A 16562-nucleotide genomic window follows, 5' to 3' on the forward strand; every position below is an offset into this window, starting at 1 on the left:
TTTGATTAATCCCTTTTTTCCATTCCTTCTACTCCCTTTGCTTATTCCTAATATCCACTTTGAAGTGGTTATTCACCAAGTTAGGTCTGGACCTCTTCCTTACAGAGTTTTATCCCTCTGTGCACAAGTCCCAAATACTTTTATACCCTCTGCTTGAATTCCAAGCCTGCCCAACATTCAAACCCTTTAAAGCTGTCAAAAATCAGGAAGTAAAGGACGTTAATTGCTGGCTTATACCAACTTCCAGCACATTAGACATCCCATTGGGTTCATGGTCACCATGCCACCATGTGAGATAATCCAACTGGTTTTCTCCACGCACACGTCGAGAGCTAAAAGATCATGGGGAGACCGCTGATGGTGGGAGAAATTCCTCTCAACCTACAGCCACAGCAGCAGTGCCAAGAGAAAGCTGGAAGGCCTTTAGCCGAAACTGTTCTCATAGAATAAAAAATTGTTACAGTAGATTAAAAATTAGCATGAAGAAATGAAGTACGTACATATATTTTTAAAGCTTCTGTCAGGCAGCCAAAATGAAAACAGATTTCACCAGACCACGAAAAATGAAACGCGTGCGTTAGCCCTTGTATGACTGGAGCTTATTTCCTTGCTAAATTCCAAGTTTTGGGTCTCTCCCGCTGAGGCAGAAGGGCTGCTCCAGAAAACTCCCCAAATGTCTTATAATAGCAAAGGAGTATTTTTTTCTATTTCTCACTGTACAAGTTTGCCCAGGCGGTTAGATAAAACAGGGTAACATTTCCAGAAAATGTGGTTTTGATTATAGTCACTGTTCCCACCATATGTGTAAATACCAGTTGTTTTGGGTGGGTTTTTTTGAAAGTTTAAGCTAAGAGTCTCCTGACGACTGGTGTGCAGCCGCCCTGGCCTTGCTGGGCAGCGGCTGCTGCTGTTTTCACAGGGACATGCTGGACGTCCCTCGAGGTGCGAGCGGGAGGTGCAGACCTGGCTTGGGGTGTGCAGGAGGGAGCCCAAGCCCAACTCCTGTCAACCCCTGCGCAGGGGGGACCTGGACAGGCCTGACAGGAGCAGGGGAAAAATGGTTTCAGTTTGCCTTATTAAAAAGCCTCTTTCAGAAAGTCAAACTCAATATGGCTGTTTCAAACGGCTTGTTCATTTTCAGGGAACGTCCTGATTTTTGAATGGTTGGAGCCAGCAAAAAGAGCTGTGCAAGGTTTTTGGGAAAACTGAAAATACACTGAAAGAAAATTGTGGGGGATAACGTGAGGGGGGTTCAGAAGAAAAAAACATGGGAAGGAGAAGCCATCGAATCAAAATGGTCATACTACAGTGTTGTGCTTTGAACCAAACTTTTGGTTTGAGGATGCTTCACAGAAGGAGGACGTTAACTGAAAAAGCTACGGAAACGTTAGGGCTTCTTTGTACGAAGCCGTTTGGCCAAGTCTCCTCGCCAGGGACAGGCAGGGCTGCAGCCCGACCACCAGCGAGGGAGCCCCGGGCAGGTGTTGGGACAGGGAGGCGCCATCCCGCACAGCCCCGCACCTGGCTGCCATTATGGGCAACCGAGATACGGCGCTAACACCACGCCCGGCCCCGCTACGGCCGGGACAGGCGGAGGGCTGGGTCTGCCAGCACTGAGGGAGGGGGTTCCACAGCTGTTTGGGGTGAATGTGGCGTTTTGCTACGCCACCCGCCCCGGCCGCAGGAAGGCCGGAACGTTGTTGCGGCGGACGGCGGGCCCGGGGGGACCGGGGCGGCGAACGGGGCGGAAGGCGGCGGGCGATGCACAACGCGGAAGTGAGCCGTGCCGTTGCCGGTGCCGCGGTCGGATCCGGGGGGATGGCGGGGTCCGGCGCCCGGCGGCGCCCGGCGCTGGGGCTCTCGGCGCTGGGGGTCCCCGCCCGGGCCCTGTGAGCCGCCAGCGGGCGTCGCCGGGGGGCGGCCGCCGCCTGCCCACGGGCCCCGGGCTGAGCTAGGGCCGAGGGCCCGGCAGCGAGGCGCCGAGCGGCCGCGGGGCGAGGGGCCCGGGAGGTAGGCCATGGCCACCCGGCGTCTAACGGACGCGTTCTTGTTGTTGCGGAACAACGCGGTGCAGAGCCGGCAGCTGCTGGCCGAGCAAGTGAGTAGTTACGGCTCCTCCAGCCCTCTGAGTTCACGTAGCATGGCTGCTGCGGTGAGTCTCCTCCCTTCATCCTACCGTACCTCGCCGCGCCCCGGGGTGCCCGCCGGCCCTGCTGTGTGCCCCGCTCCGCCCGCCCCCGGCCCTCCCCGGTACCCCCGCGACGCCCCCGGCCCTCCCCGGCCCCCTTCCTCCGGGCCCCCTCCTCAAAACCCCACCGTCCTCCGTCCTTTGCCTCTCCCTCCCCACCTTGGTGATCCCTTGTCCCTACTACTTCACGTAAAATGAATAGAAGAGATCTGTCTTTGTGCTGATCATGCCTCTATTTGCTTCACAAATAATAAATGCAGTCATTGTTCTAATAACTTCATGTTAACATTGACATGAGGTTTTCCATCCATTGTGGCTTTTGATGTCTCCTTTCCCCAGAGAAAAGAATTCAAATTATTTCTTAGAGCAGAACTCTTCTATTCACTTCAGTGTGGGCACTATTAAGTACACTAGTGTAGATTGTTCCCATTGCTTGAATTTTTCCATAACTTGCTCTGATGTCCGTTGTCCTTTTTCTTCCCCCCCCCCCCCCCAAATACAAATAATACTGAAAGTCATCTAAGTTTTGAGCTAGTCAGACTGTGACGGACTGCTTGGCAGCTCAGCTCTGCTGAGGTTTTTACACTTTCTGTTCAAACTTATCATGTATTTGTAATAAGCACAAGTAAACATCTGCTGGCAGTCTCATCATTCTAAATTGCTTTGCATTAATGCATTTTTGTTAGGGAAAGCAGTACTTTGTGCTGCGAATTTTATTTCAACTGCAGAGTTGCTGTTGAATGGTCTGTGTTCATTGTTAACTCTGTTACACTTGTGTCTAACAAGCTACGTGTTAAATTGCATCTGCAGCACAGGAAATGTCAGTATTAATGTGTATTCTATGTGTTTAATTTGGCACTGCACCTAGTTCTTGTTAACATGGTTTTTTGCAAATATCACTTCTTTTAGAGCCTTGGATTTTTTCTAAATATCGTAGAGAAAAGTTAGTGATAGTTCAAACTTGCATACAGGCTACTGAGAGGTGAAACTATGCTTTTACTCCACAGCGAGTGCGGCAACACTTAGCACTTGCACAAGATATTTATTTACAGTGTTTGTTAATGTTAACTGAATCTATCTTCTAGGATGCTCATTCAAATGTAATCAGAGCTAATAGTGATTGGAAATCGTTGTTCTTGTGCAGTGGATGAAGTTAGTCAGTGGCTCAGTTTTGATCCTGGAGGACAGCTGAGAGTTCTGTAGCTATTTTAGCAAGAAATGTAAAGATGGTAGTGCAAGCTATTCACTTTTCATGTTTCTAAGGTGCCTGTTGCTGTCAGAGTTGCCTTATTTACCTTTTTCTTGAACCTAATTCAAAATTACCTTTTCTTTTGCGTGGTATCCCCAGAGCAGAGCTGCTGCATGCCAGCAGGGCAGTGTTGCAGATTCTAGCTCATAGTACTTTGGCTTACCTTAGTTCACGCTCCAGGCCTCTCCTGAAGAAATCCTTTACTATGAGAGGTCTCTGTCAAAAATTGCATTCTGCCCTGGAAGATGCATTCTCACGTGGACAGTCAACCACTCATTAAACTCAGATCATCAAAGTAGCAATCTTAACAGTATAGTCCTATTTCAAAAGCTTGGTATAGGATAAAAGAGATCATTAGTTGAATCCTGCTGCTTTGTTAAACCACAACTATTTTGTCCTTGTTTTAGATCTGATATGCTTGCTTTATTAATCTTTCAGTGAAATATCCTATTGCTCCCACATGCCCGCTACAGTGCGAAGACTGATGAATAGAGAAGGTGCAGACATGTTGCAGATACTAGCCTTTTGTATTTTTTTCCAGATGCACACAGGATTAATGTTACCTGAAACTAGAGCATAATTGAAGTGTGTACATAAGTGAGCACATACTACATTTGCTTTCGCTTTTTGTCTTTTGCCGTCTGTTATATCCTGTGATAACTGGGGTGCTTGTCAATAAATGTCTTACAAAAGCTTGTATGTGCATCCTCCAATCAGAATCAAACCTTCTAACTTGCCGGTGGATGTTGAATACCACAGTCAAATTGCCCTTGCTGTCACACTTCAATATATTCTATGACAGTTTTTCTACCTGAAATTTTAGTACCTAGAAACTTTACTGTGCTGTTACTTTGGAAAACAAGCCAAGCTCTTACCTTGATCTCTTACGTGCTTTCTGTTTACCAAGCAACTGAAATATTTTTTAAAAAGTTTGTGCATCAAGCAAAATGCTGACTTAAAAAGTACAATATCATGATGTATTTATTGAATAGTCATGTTTTAAAAGCCAGTTTGTTTTGTTCTTGGTAAACCATCATGCTTAAAGACTAAATTAGTATTTTCTCAACTGACCATACCCTATATCTGTCCTATGTCTCTTTTTTCCCTTTTATCTTTTGCTGTCTCTAACTGGATGGGGCTGATGGGATCCACAAATCACTTCAGGAGCTGGATGAGGTATTGCTTTTCACATTTTATTCTGCCGTGATGCATCAAGCATATGTCGTTGAGCTAAAATGTTCCTTTCTTTATTCTGCTAGTTTATTAAATTTCATTATATAGGATGAGGCACAGTAGAAGGGCAAGGCTGCATAGAGAAGAAGTGTGTTTTGTGATATAATGTTACATTGTTAATAGATGTATAAACTAGTCTGACTTATTGTACACATATGGGATATGGTGACTTTGTACAATGAAGCTATTAACTATTTTTTATGCTATGCATAAATTGTACGAACTTTATTGGTCAGGGATAAAAAAAATACAGGCTTTCAGGAAAGAATTGCCCAGGAAGGAAGAGGGATTGTTTTCTAAAATGGGAGGGGGTAGGGAGCTACAAAGCTGACCAGTCCTAATAAAGGAAAATTTAAAATCCGGGGGAAACTAGGAAGTGATGGTTTTGTATGAAATCTTTCCCTGAGAACAAATACTGTAGTAATTAGGTAAGTTTCAGGTGGTATCACTGATGATGCCACCTCTTTCTACCTCCAGTAAAGGAAGATCATTTTATCTCTGAAATTACAAAGCCTGGTTCAGCTGACAACAAGATCTATATTTGTCTTCCAGTTCCATCCATTCCCCTGCCTTCCTCACAGAGGAGGAAGGTGACTTGCAGCATCTATGGACCCAGTGCTAAATGTTGCTCTGTGGCCCCACACACCTAGGTGTGCATCATACTCAGCCTTAAACTGGAGAATCGTAGACATGTTTGTTGGAAGGAACCTTTGGACTACTTCTGTTTGAAGCTCCTGCTCAAAACAGGACTATTGGTAATCTAGATAGGGTCATCTGTGGCTTCGTTTAACAAACGCCTGAAAACCTCTAAGAACAAAGACACCGTACTTTCTCTGGACAACCTCATCCAACACTGTGCCATTGCATAAATAGGCTTCTTTGTATGCTGCATTATAGCAATGAGTCCATTTACATAAGTTTCTAAGCCCCGTGAAGAAAAATCTTCCGACCTGTTTAAAGGTCAGTAGCACTAATACTGTCTTCAACAAAAGAATTCTCACTGAGGGTGAACAGCACATTTTAGCGGTAGTGATATCAAAGCAGGCTGTGGTTTTTGGTTTCTGCCAAACTGAGCTTTAAAAAAAAAAAAACGAACAAAACCGAAACAAACACCCCACACATTATGTTCTTATTCCTTCATAGTTGTCATATTTTAAGCTTTCTTGAGGTTGAAGTTATTCAACATGTGTCCAAAAGTTTTATTTGAAAAATAAGATTCTGATAGATTTATCACAGGCATTTTGTGACTCTAAAAAAATACTTTTAATTAGTTATGTGAGTTTTTTCCTAAAACCTTTTAATAATTCAACCCTACAAACTGGATTCTATTCCCAGAATTAGTCTCCAAAAAGTGTATCATACCCTTCTGCAACTACGACTGTGCTGCTGTACCTCAGTCTGCACCAGTCTGCATTAATGTAAACCCCTGGTTTGTTGCACCTGAATTATTCAAATTATAACTATTAATTGTGATAAAGGGTTTCTTTTACTCTTTCCCTACCTCCAGCCCTCCCATGGGCCTGTGGAAAGCTGTGATAAGCCAGCCGGCACATTGTCTTATTTATTCTCTGACAATCTTCAGAATTTTCTGGAGAATCGTTCCACCCATTTTCCTGCAAGTTTCTTGGCCTCAAAAAGTATAGCCAAAGCAGTAAGCATGTATCATTGTGATACAGTGAAGTGTGGATTGGTCGCTGCCTTGGCTGTTTTTGTTTAGTACCTTTTCATTTCCATTAAATAAATAATATAACGATTTTAGTTGCATGTCAGTTTGCAAGAGTGTTTGCTCCTCGGCTGCCTAGTAGGGGGGTGTCTGGCGAAACACAACGTCGTTTGAGAACAATCACAGGATATTATTTTTATTTCTTGGAGGTATAATAACATTTTTATTTGGAGATTTTCCCAAATGAGATTTTCAGGCTTGCCTGGCTCAATATAGGCCATGCTACATCATGGATTAAGGAACCCTTGGCCGTGAATTGTTGTCTAATATGAAATGTACCAACATGAGAATTACCTGAGTTCTCACCTCAATACCGTATTTTCTCCTTGAAGATCTACTAAGAATTTATTCTAAGAGTAACTTTCATCTTTCAGGCCCTGTAGGAAGTGGGAGTTTGTAGGCCATTAGCATATGGGGACAAACAAGGTGTGCATCATGCACAAACCCTTTTTTGAGGTTAATGTGCACATATGCCTTCCCATAAAATTTCTCCTAATGCTCAAGAATTTGGATCTAATTTAAGTAAAATTAATTCGCTGTCTCTTCTTGTCTTTGTAGCTTGCTGATGATCGTATGGCACTGGTATCGGGAATAAGTTTAGATCCAGAGGCAGCAATTGGAGTAACAAAACGCTTACCTCCCAAATGGGTCGATGGCGCAGACGAAGTAAGTTGTGTGGCAAATCCAACACGGAGTTGATTTCTCATCTAGGGATTTATTGGTGTTCTCAGTTACATTCTCAATGCTTCAAGTTTTATGATAGAAGTAGAATTAGAAGGAAGATTAAAATAAGTGTTTTCTAAATTGACACCCTTGTTTAGAGGAAAATACCAGGCAAGCTGTGACTTATTATCTTGAAGGATATATTGCAAGTGAAATAAAGGGAGCCCAGTATTAACAGTACGCTGGGACTATTAGGATAGACATGCTGTAGCTGAGCATTTAGACTTGAGACTGCAGGAAGGTCCTAAAGCTCTTAGCAAAGCAAAGTCCGTTCTCAGTTTGAAACTTAGAAGGAAGGGTACAAAAAAACCTGGCGCTCCAGTAGACTCTCTGTTTGAACCCATTGAGGGGTCCAATTGAATAGACCCTAAAATGGTGGGCATTAGCAGTTCATTATTTGAAAACAGAAAGAATTAGTGTCTTCTAGCAGGAGGATTGCTCCTGCCTATGCAGTACTGATGCCTTGCAAGTTATGGAAGTATTTGGGCAAATGTGAGGGAATGGCTGGAGGCATCCAATTAAAAACCTTTTCGAGTATTTGGAGTGTGAAGCTATTCTTGACTTTCAGAAAATCTGTTTAAATCATACACTCAGAACACATGTTGGCTCATCAGTTTGTGCTTACAGGACCCATTGCACAGAAAGGTGATCAGCCTCCTTTTTAGTACGATAATAATCATCCTTACAGATTTATTTTTAATGACTTGTTTGAAAGCATGTCATTTAACTTCTGCTGTTAAGTTCAGGCTATTCAGTGCTTGACAGAATTGAAGGTGTGACATGAATTTTCATTTATATTTTTGGAAGTTGCCTAAACCTTCTTACTATGATATTAATTATATAATGATGAAAATATTATTCCAACTTAATGAAGCATATCTGAAAACAGCAGCCTTGCCTATGACTAACAAGACTAGGTTTAAAAAGTAGCAAACTCAAAGTATGTGAGAGTATTCAGTTACTACTTAGCTTTTTATGTGTTGGGTTTTTTTTAAATTATCTTTGATCTGCTTTTTATGTTACACGGATTTTTTTTCTGTGATTTTTGTCTATCATTTGTCAGAACCTTTTCCTCTGAAACATTAGTCACTTCCCTTTCTTCATTGTTGGGTTTTCTGTTTCAGATTCAGTATGATATTGCCAGGGTTAAACAGAAGATGAAAGAATTAGCCAGTCTTCATGATAAACATCTGAACAGACCAACACTGGATGACAGCAGTGAAGAAGAACGGGCAATAGAAATAACAACCCAAGAGATCACACAGGTACGGACAGCTTTCAATCTAAACCTACTGTTTGAAGCACCTGTAACGCATCATGAGGCAGCAGTGGTTTCCTTTGTGTAAAGCATTTCTTTTGTAATCAGTATTAGCAAGCCAGAAGTCTCGGGCTCTGTGCTTGGTACTGTAGTCACTGTCAGTGAGCTTCTCAACAAGTCACTCAACCTCCCTGTTCTTTTACTTACCTGTTTGCTTTTCTACTTGGAATAGGATTGAGAGACTTAATGAAATCACATTTACAGATATCTCAGAGAAACACATCTATATATTTTAAGGTGTCCGGTCCAAGCAGTTATAACGACGCAAATCTCTTTAGTCAGAAGTAGTTGTGTTACTCTGCTACCCTGTTAGCTTTGAGTGGTTTGTTCCCCTGTGTTCTGTTTCCATACCTTTTTAAACATTGCACTGGGCAATAAGAAATTAATTTTTTAAATCTAGAAATCAAAGCATTAGTCTGCGATGTGGTATTTGAAGTGTGTGTTGCTGTATGTTTTTTACTAATGGAATTGTTTTCTCAGTTATTTCACAGATGTCAGAGAGCGGTCCAGGTCTTGCAGAGCAGGTCACGTAGTTGTACAGAACAAGAAGCACGTGTTCTCAGGAATGTAGTGTCTTCCTTAGCACAGTCCCTTCAGGATCTATCCACCAACTTTAGGCATGCACAGTCTGACTATCTCAAACGTAAGCATAAGAGAGACAGTAATACATGGGCACCTTCTGTGGAAAGCACTAATTAAGATGCGCTTATTTGCTTGGTTGGGAAGACTGAAGCACAGAAGGGTGAAGTGATGCACACAGGAATACCAGAAGTATATTAGAGTGGAGGTTAGAATTTGGGAGTTTCTGGTTCACAGCCCGTGTTCAAAGTGCTTTATTCTACCTCTTTCATATTGCTAAAGAAGAAATCTCATGGTTAAATATATCAACAAAACCAGTGTATTTAATCCATTCACATTTTTAATGCATCATTGCTTCTCAAATTGTGGTCTGCAAAGCTATGTCAGTAGTCTGTGATAGATAAAACTTCAAAAGGTGGTCTGTGATAAATTAAAATTCTGCATCCATAAACAGATCGGAAGTGGAATATCCTCTGTTTATAACTCTAAAATTGTGTGCAATTCTGTTTTCAGCTAAGTAAGATTAAAATAATCTTAGAATAAACCCACAAAAAATTTGATCTTCAAATTTAAGACTGATATAATATTTCTTCTTCCTATGGTATGAATGGCATAGGTGGAACTTAAAGATTGCAATTCAGACAAGGGATGTTCCCAAGAGAATTTGTTAGAAAATAGAGTGACCACACTTTAAGGCTCTTAACTTACTTTTTTTTTTTTTAACTTCATAGAACATAATGACTTAAAACCATTTATTTAATTGGAGTCTTGCAAGTCTGGTAGAATTTGTTATGCTTTGTTAAATAGTAAACCTGTGTGACAATTTAAATTTACATACTGCTATTTATGTCGCTTATTAGCCAGGTTTTCTATCTGGTGCCTCAGACCTTACTCTTCTCTGATTTTAGCGTGTGTAAATATTAAGCTCAAACATAGTTTGTTTTTTACAGGTATGAAGAATAGAGAAGAAAGATCCAAACACTTCTTTGACACCTCAGTCCCACTGATGGATGATGGGGAGGATGATACGCTTTATGATAGAGTAAGTTAAGTTATTATTACGCAAAACCAATACAAAGAAACTCCTTAATGTACCTTTAATTTTAGTAAGAAAACATCAAGAGGGTATGCCATGAGCACCAAGCTACCTGGAAATACTATTTCTGGAGATTTGTGATGCATTTTCCTAATTAGGATTGCTGTTGCGATGCTCAGGTGATTGTGCCGTCTGCCTCAGTGTTGCAGTGTGAGGGAACTCAGTTTCACTGCTGAATTCTCCTTATGTGACTGACAGGGACTAGGTCTGTAAGTACAGTGCTGGCCTTTGTCATACCACCTTTCTGGGTAGATGCAGGAGTAACTGTGATTCTGAGTTTGGGTGGAAGGTGGCACTCTTTAAAGAGAACTTTAAAGTGTAGCTGAAGGTTTTCAGTATTACAAATTGTTGAAAATAAAGGTGTAATGATTTGTTTCCGCACAGTGAAGTGGTTATGTTGTAGAGCTGTACCAGACCCACTTCTTTGTTTTACTGTGTTACGGAGTTTGGAGATACTGCATTTCTAAGCAACGTTGGGATCTGTTCTATTGTGTCCCATCTAATAGTGCTGCAGAATAGACTTAACTGTAATGCTTAGTGTTTAACTGAAAACTTACAGAAAAAAATCAAGGCAGCTTCCTAGCTGATCTTGTGTATAAGAGATTTTTCACTTTTCTCTATATAAGAGCGAATGGGAAAAGATAGTGTTCGGTTGTGAGTGGCCTGGGTAGACAAAACCAGTGAGGTCTCTCTAGCTTATTAAAAAAAAAACAAAACCAGAAGTGCTGTTGTGTCTTTGCACGTTGGCAGTATGGGACTTCCAGTAATGCTGAACAGTCAGCAGATATTCCATAACTGGTGGACTCTTGCATGTATAGGTTTTGTACACCAATAAAACCATCGTTTTAGGACAGATATTATTATAAAAAGTTGTTTGCGTGTTTGGGCAGGATGAAAGATTTACATTTTCTCTGCTCAAACTATAAATAGCTGTCCAAGTTATTTTAGAGACCCCAAAACTCTGTTTTTAAAATACAGTAATTTTTTTTTCCGTAGGTACTTGTCTGCTGAAGAAATTCCAAAAGGACTGTTGTGTTATGAAATCTCATAATCTGTATAACTGTTTCTAGTGTTTTCATGCTGTTAATATTAGTTCAACATCTACATCTCTTATTTCCACAGGGTTTTACAGATGACCAGCTGGCGCTGGTGGAGCAAAACACATTAATGGTGGAAGAGCGGGAACGAGAAATCCGTCAGATTGTACAGTCGATCTCCGATCTCAATGAAATATTCAGGGACCTGGGAGCAATGATAGTAGAACAGGTACATTGACATTGCAGTGGCAGTAAAAAAAATAGGAGATTCCACATAGTGTTAAGGCTTCCAAACACTTCCTGTTGTAACATCCTGTTTTTACATGCTTCTCGCTTTTCCTAACGTACCTCTTCAGGCTAAGGTTTCCTTTGCTTGAAATCTGCCAGAAGATGAGTTAATGAAAATAAACAAATAAAAATTCAACTGGTTATGGGTGTTAGACTTAAAAAAAAAAATAAATAGAATGCCAAAGTTCTGTTGGTTATTTGTCCCAGAGATTCAACTTAGGTTAAATGTGTCAGCCAGAAGCACCTGAACTGGAAGTAAGGTGGTTATTAAGGGATGTGAGATGGTGACAGAGCTGTCAGTTAGATATTGAGCAAGGAGGTTGTTTAATGAAGTCCCAACTAGTTCTTCTGTAAAAGTTCATAGTTTATGTAGTTCATTAGCTGTCTGCTCTGAAAGTTGTTAATTACTCTGCTGTTCATAATAATAATTGCTTTATGGAGTTCATTGAGGTTAGATTTGGTGCTCATTCCCTCCATTTTATTTAGGGAACGGTTCTAGACAGAATTGACTACAATGTTGAACAGTCATGTATGAAGACAGAAGAGGGTCTAAAACAGCTACATAAGGTAAGCTGATGGAATACTTGGGCTGCTTTGCATATCCAATAATCTTTTATAATTTAATAGCCATTAAGTTAGTCACTGTCAGTTGGACATCGTCCCCTTTAAAAATGATTGCTGTACAGTATAAAATGTCCAACTGTACTCTGTAGTAGGAACATTCCATGTAACTTCTGTTAATGTCATGCTTGGTGCCTAGTGTTAATTTCTTAATTAGCTTTCTGGGCTTCCAAGCAATGTGCTTTGATCGTCGTATTGCTGACCTGGTGGGACCTACCTGCAATTCTGTCTCTGGAGAGCCCAGCGTTCATGAAATACAACTGGTTATTGGCTACCTCACTATAGATTTAAGTTAGTTGATATATCCTAGTTTGAAAACATTATCTCAATAGTGTGATCAGCAAGAATAATTTCTATATGTTTTCTATTACTATCTGACACTTGTTAGAAGTTAGGTCCAACCTTGTGCTTTTAATGCAAAGCTTTTACTGTGAACATCTGAAAGTTTGAATTGGCAGCAGAACAGAGTTTTCTGGTTGTTTTGTTTTGCTGGCTTTTTTTGGTTTGATTTGAAGCTAAGTTCTGACTTGTCAGCTCAGTTCAGTCCTTCCATTGCTGGAAATAAAGTAGAATGAGAGATTTATGCAAAAGCCTCTTAAGTAAAACATTCTGGTTTGGAAACGTGGACATCTTATTACTACACACTCAACTTCTTTGTATTATGGTAGACTTCTAATATATGGGCAGCAAAAAAGTGCCATTTGAGGAAAAGCAAAAGAAATTCGTTATAGGTTTATTCTTGTTATACACAAAACTAAATTGGAGATTGCTAAAATAAGGCATTGACCATTGGTGAACAAGGCCTAACGTTATTGCAAGCAATTTGCACAAACCAAACTGGAAATAAATGAACCGGCTGGAATCAATGGTATTTCTAGTCTAGTGATTAGAAATCTTTCTAGTTAATGACTTGTCAGCAAACCCCTCTTTGGATTGCTGACTTTGAGTACGTGTTTTTGATGCAACGTACCTGTTTTCAGTACAGCATAGGCGTTCTGTCACCTGTCATGGAAGACAGACGCACAGAGGTCTGAACAGTAATATCAGAGGTACCTTGCTGTTCCTAATACTGTTGGTAGCTTTGTTCAGATTTAATATCTATAATGTCTGTTTTCCTTTCTGTTTTAATTGGCATAATTACTACAAACTACTGAGCACTTTCACAGAAATTGCATTAATTCACTGCAGAAGTCTGGTGATACGAATCACTAGTTACTGATTCCTGCTTCACATGAAAACTGGAATCTATTGTGATACTTTGTCAGGCTTTGATACTTAAAGCCTAATTAAGTAAATAATCACAGTGGTTACATGTTACATAGTTTCAGGTCAAAAAGTCCTCTTTAGCTGATCTGATAATAAGTAATTACTTTCCAGGGACTATAAAGGAGAGGAATTAATATCATTTTCCCTTTTAAATTTTGAAGGTTTATTAATTTAAAAAAGAATTAAACGCAAGTTTTGTTTTGTTTAGCTTCTATTAGCAGACTTTCATTTGGCTTTTGGAGAGTTTTCTCCACGTTGCCTCCTTTTAGTTCCCCTGGGAAAAAGAGGAAAGGGATGAGAAAATGTGGTTAGAAGAAAGAAGGAATGAAGAAGAAAACTGAGAACCAAACAAAAAAGAAAGCTTTCAGTTCTAATTGAAATTAAATGAAAATGCACAGCTGAATTAGGTACAACAAAAATGCCTATTAAGAAAATGAAGCTTTGTTGTGAATTTTAATGTCCTTCAAATATAATACAGGAATCTTCTATCAGCAAAATGAGTTAAAACATCTTACCAACTTTTACTGCTCAGACTTTCACATACCCAGTTGCCTGATCTTGTTTCCACGGTCTTCATAGCCAAGTGTCCTTCCAAGTGAGGTATCGTTCTTCTGCGTAGCTCATGCGTCCTCTGGAGGCCTGGGGCCCTCTCAGAGGCTGCTGACAAGAAGTCGCAGTAAGCTTGCTTAACCGACACGAGGGTGCAGTCTTCTCCGAGCCCGCTGTTCAATACAGATAAACGCGACTTCAGCGTACACTTCCCTTCACTGACGTCTGCGGTGCAGACCAGGGTTATTTTGTGGGAGTTGCTTGCAATATACGTTGTATGAAATGTCAGGTTACCAAAGAACAATTCCCAGATGCTTGTACTTCACTTACACTAAACAAGAGTCTGTGCTTTGTAGCTTTGCAGAAATCTAAGTATTGACTTTTTGTCTTTTCTGTTTCTATAGGCGGAGCAATATCAAAAGAAGAATCGGAAGATGCTTGTTATTTTAATTTTGTTTGTTATAGTAATTGTCCTTATTGTTGTTCTTATTGGCGTAAAGTCACACTAGGTTTCACTTCATTTTCTCATTTTTGGAGTTTACGTGAACTTTTTTCCCCAATGTGAATGGATGGACCTGCACTCCGGAAAGCTGCCATTGAATGTATGAGCCCTTGTGGTGCAAAGTCTGTGCAATGTTTCTGTAGAATTCCTCAAAGTACGAGTTTGTTGCTCTGTGAGGTGTTTGTAAGGATTATATGGAAAATGTCAGGAAACTTGATGCCCCCGCACAAATAATTTGGCACTCTATGCAGAGGTATTTGGAAACACAGTAATTAAAAATAATTACAAAACTGAAGTTTACCAGTAAGTACAGTAATTAGTGTGTTACTGTGAACAAAGACATGTTGTCTTCTGTATTCTTATGTCACAGTTGTTACGGGCTTCAAATTTAAACCATGTTATTGAGTCATGGGACTAGATAACAAAAATTGATCTAGATGTAAAATATGTTGAGGCACAAAAATGTTTGACTTCACCTCCTCTCTTCCAGACTGAAAAACTCCAAAGAACTGGATAGACAGCTAAGCAAGCAAGCTTTTAGCAACCAGAATGTAATCCAACCCCTGTGATCTTAATTTAGATACTGCACCATTACTAAGAATCAGAGTAGTACTTGATCTTGTAAATAACAAGATTTAATCAGTGGCATAATTTAACACGTTCAGTTAATTAAAAAATTTTCTGAGCTTGAGTAATCACAGGAATGTTTTTCCTCACCAAAATGATCTTTTTTTTTTTTTTTCATGTACAATTTCTGTAGTTTAAAGTACAGACATCATGTTGAAGCAGTGATGAAGTTAAACCTAAAACCCAGAGATACTCCTTTTGGCTTTCTACTCCACCTGACCTGCTGTAGTGGGTCTCAGGTGTGACAAACTTTATACAACAACTAAACTGTTTATTTTACAGTGCATCTGTCCCTGTGTGTTATGTTTTTTTGTGTAAGAAGTGACTTCACTACAGTATATATTACATCCATTTTCTCTGGCAGATTTTTTTTTTTCTTTCAAATGCCTGCCTGGAAGAGGACGTATTTATGCTCTCTGACTGACCATGAGAGATGTCATGCAAGTGACATGTTACTGGGCCTTCAGTAAAGAACTTGGGATTTTTTTCACTATTTTTTTCAGTGGAAAACTTTGCTGTAGGCCATAAAAGAGAAATTAGGGAAACATCTAAGTAATAGAGTACTCATGATTTAATTCAGGCCTGAAGTGGTGTGCAATTGTAGAGGCCTTGCCTTAATATTTTTAATATGGCTTTTCTGTATGGATTTTTTTATTTCCCCAAAGGGACTGTAACTTATTTCCTTCATTTTCTGGCTGATATAGTGCTCCCCATAAACTTGCAGAGATGCTCTGCTCAAAGCCCCTGAAGCGCAGTTTCATAATACTATGATATTAATGATGCATATGTTGCCTGCCCTGAGTTTATCTTCACTATGTACCGAAGGAGGACTTAAGATGTGGCTTTTAACTGACTTGGTGCACGAACAGACCCGAAAGCGAAGACTACAAAATGTGAAAGCCTTGGGTTTTTGTGTGGCTTATTGTGAAAAGCTTTGTACCACTCTTTACCTCTAGACAAAGGGGATGTTGAACTGCCAAAGCTGCCCGTTCAAACCCTTGACTAAATTCATGAAGTAAATTGGTAGAAGAAAGAATGATGCTTGTAGTTGGATGTGCAGCTCCCCTGTTCTGGTAATAGATCTTTTCAATGATCATGAGTAAAACTACTGTCTCCCTAGTGTGCTGTCTACATCGGTTGGTGTGAAGCAGCATATTGCTATAATTTAATATACTGTATTTGCAACTTTCTCTCTAACATGAGATTGTGTTATTTATTTCTGTCTTGACCGGTGCTTTTGACATTTTATCATGGCTAATGAATTCAAAGAAGTAATAAAACACTTCCAACCTAACTGGGCAATTACTTTTTTTTGTTTGTTTGTTTTGTTTTCAAAAAGTATAAACTGAAACATACTTGTGTGATGTTAATGCGTCTCTATATATCCTTCATAATTAAATGAAAGCAGCAGTGACATGAAATGTTTTGGGGGGAAAAAAAAATTAACTTTCTGTAGCACAAAGTAACTTGCATTGTCAAGAGTTATTTCCCATGGGTTATGCCCATGGTATCTTAACTCCACTGCAGTAATGGGCTACATATTTATATATTTTCTATCCAAAT

General features: G+C 40.2%; 1 protein-coding gene across 4 annotated transcripts; it reads left to right on the top strand.

Annotated features, from left to right (window-relative positions):
- Positions 1–1758: 1758 nt before the first annotated feature.
- Positions 1759–16301, top strand: STX16 (syntaxin 16). Of its 4 annotated transcripts, none has more exons than XM_064465307.1 (8): positions 1759–2152; positions 6952–7059; positions 8241–8381; positions 8915–9077; positions 9964–10055; positions 11232–11375; positions 11921–12001; positions 14275–16301. In XM_064465307.1, exons 1-8 carry the CDS (start codon positions 2018–2020, stop codon positions 14377–14379), a joined length of 969 nt encoding a protein of 322 aa, XP_064321377.1. In that variant the 5' UTR covers positions 1759–2017; the 3' UTR covers positions 14380–16301. The 4 variants fall into 4 exon arrangements, with proteins under 4 accessions (XP_064321377.1, XP_064321378.1, XP_064321380.1 ...); XM_064465308.1 differs by having other exon boundaries at positions 1759–2098; XM_064465310.1 differs by lacking the exon at positions 1759–2152 and adding an exon at positions 3894–4613.
- Positions 16302–16562: the final 261 nt, after the last annotated feature.

This window comes from Phalacrocorax carbo, chromosome 14 (genome assembly GCF_963921805.1).
Source record: "Phalacrocorax carbo chromosome 14, bPhaCar2.1, whole genome shotgun sequence".
In the NCBI taxonomy this organism is placed as follows: Eukaryota; Metazoa; Chordata; class Aves; order Suliformes; family Phalacrocoracidae; genus Phalacrocorax; species Phalacrocorax carbo.

Bases quoted from the DNA above. Each gene is read 5' to 3' on its own strand.
- STX16 (XM_064465307.1), top strand. From the start codon at position 2,018: ATGGCCACCCGGCGTCTAACGGACGCGTTCTTGTTGTTGCGGAACAAC. The intron at 2,153-6,951 runs GTGAGTCTCCTC...TTGTCTTTGTAG, and splicing joins CACGTAGCATGGCTGCTGCG to CTTGCTGATGATCGTATGGC. The intron at 8,382-8,914 runs GTACGGACAGCT...TTGTTTTCTCAG, and splicing joins CAACCCAAGAGATCACACAG to TTATTTCACAGATGTCAGAG.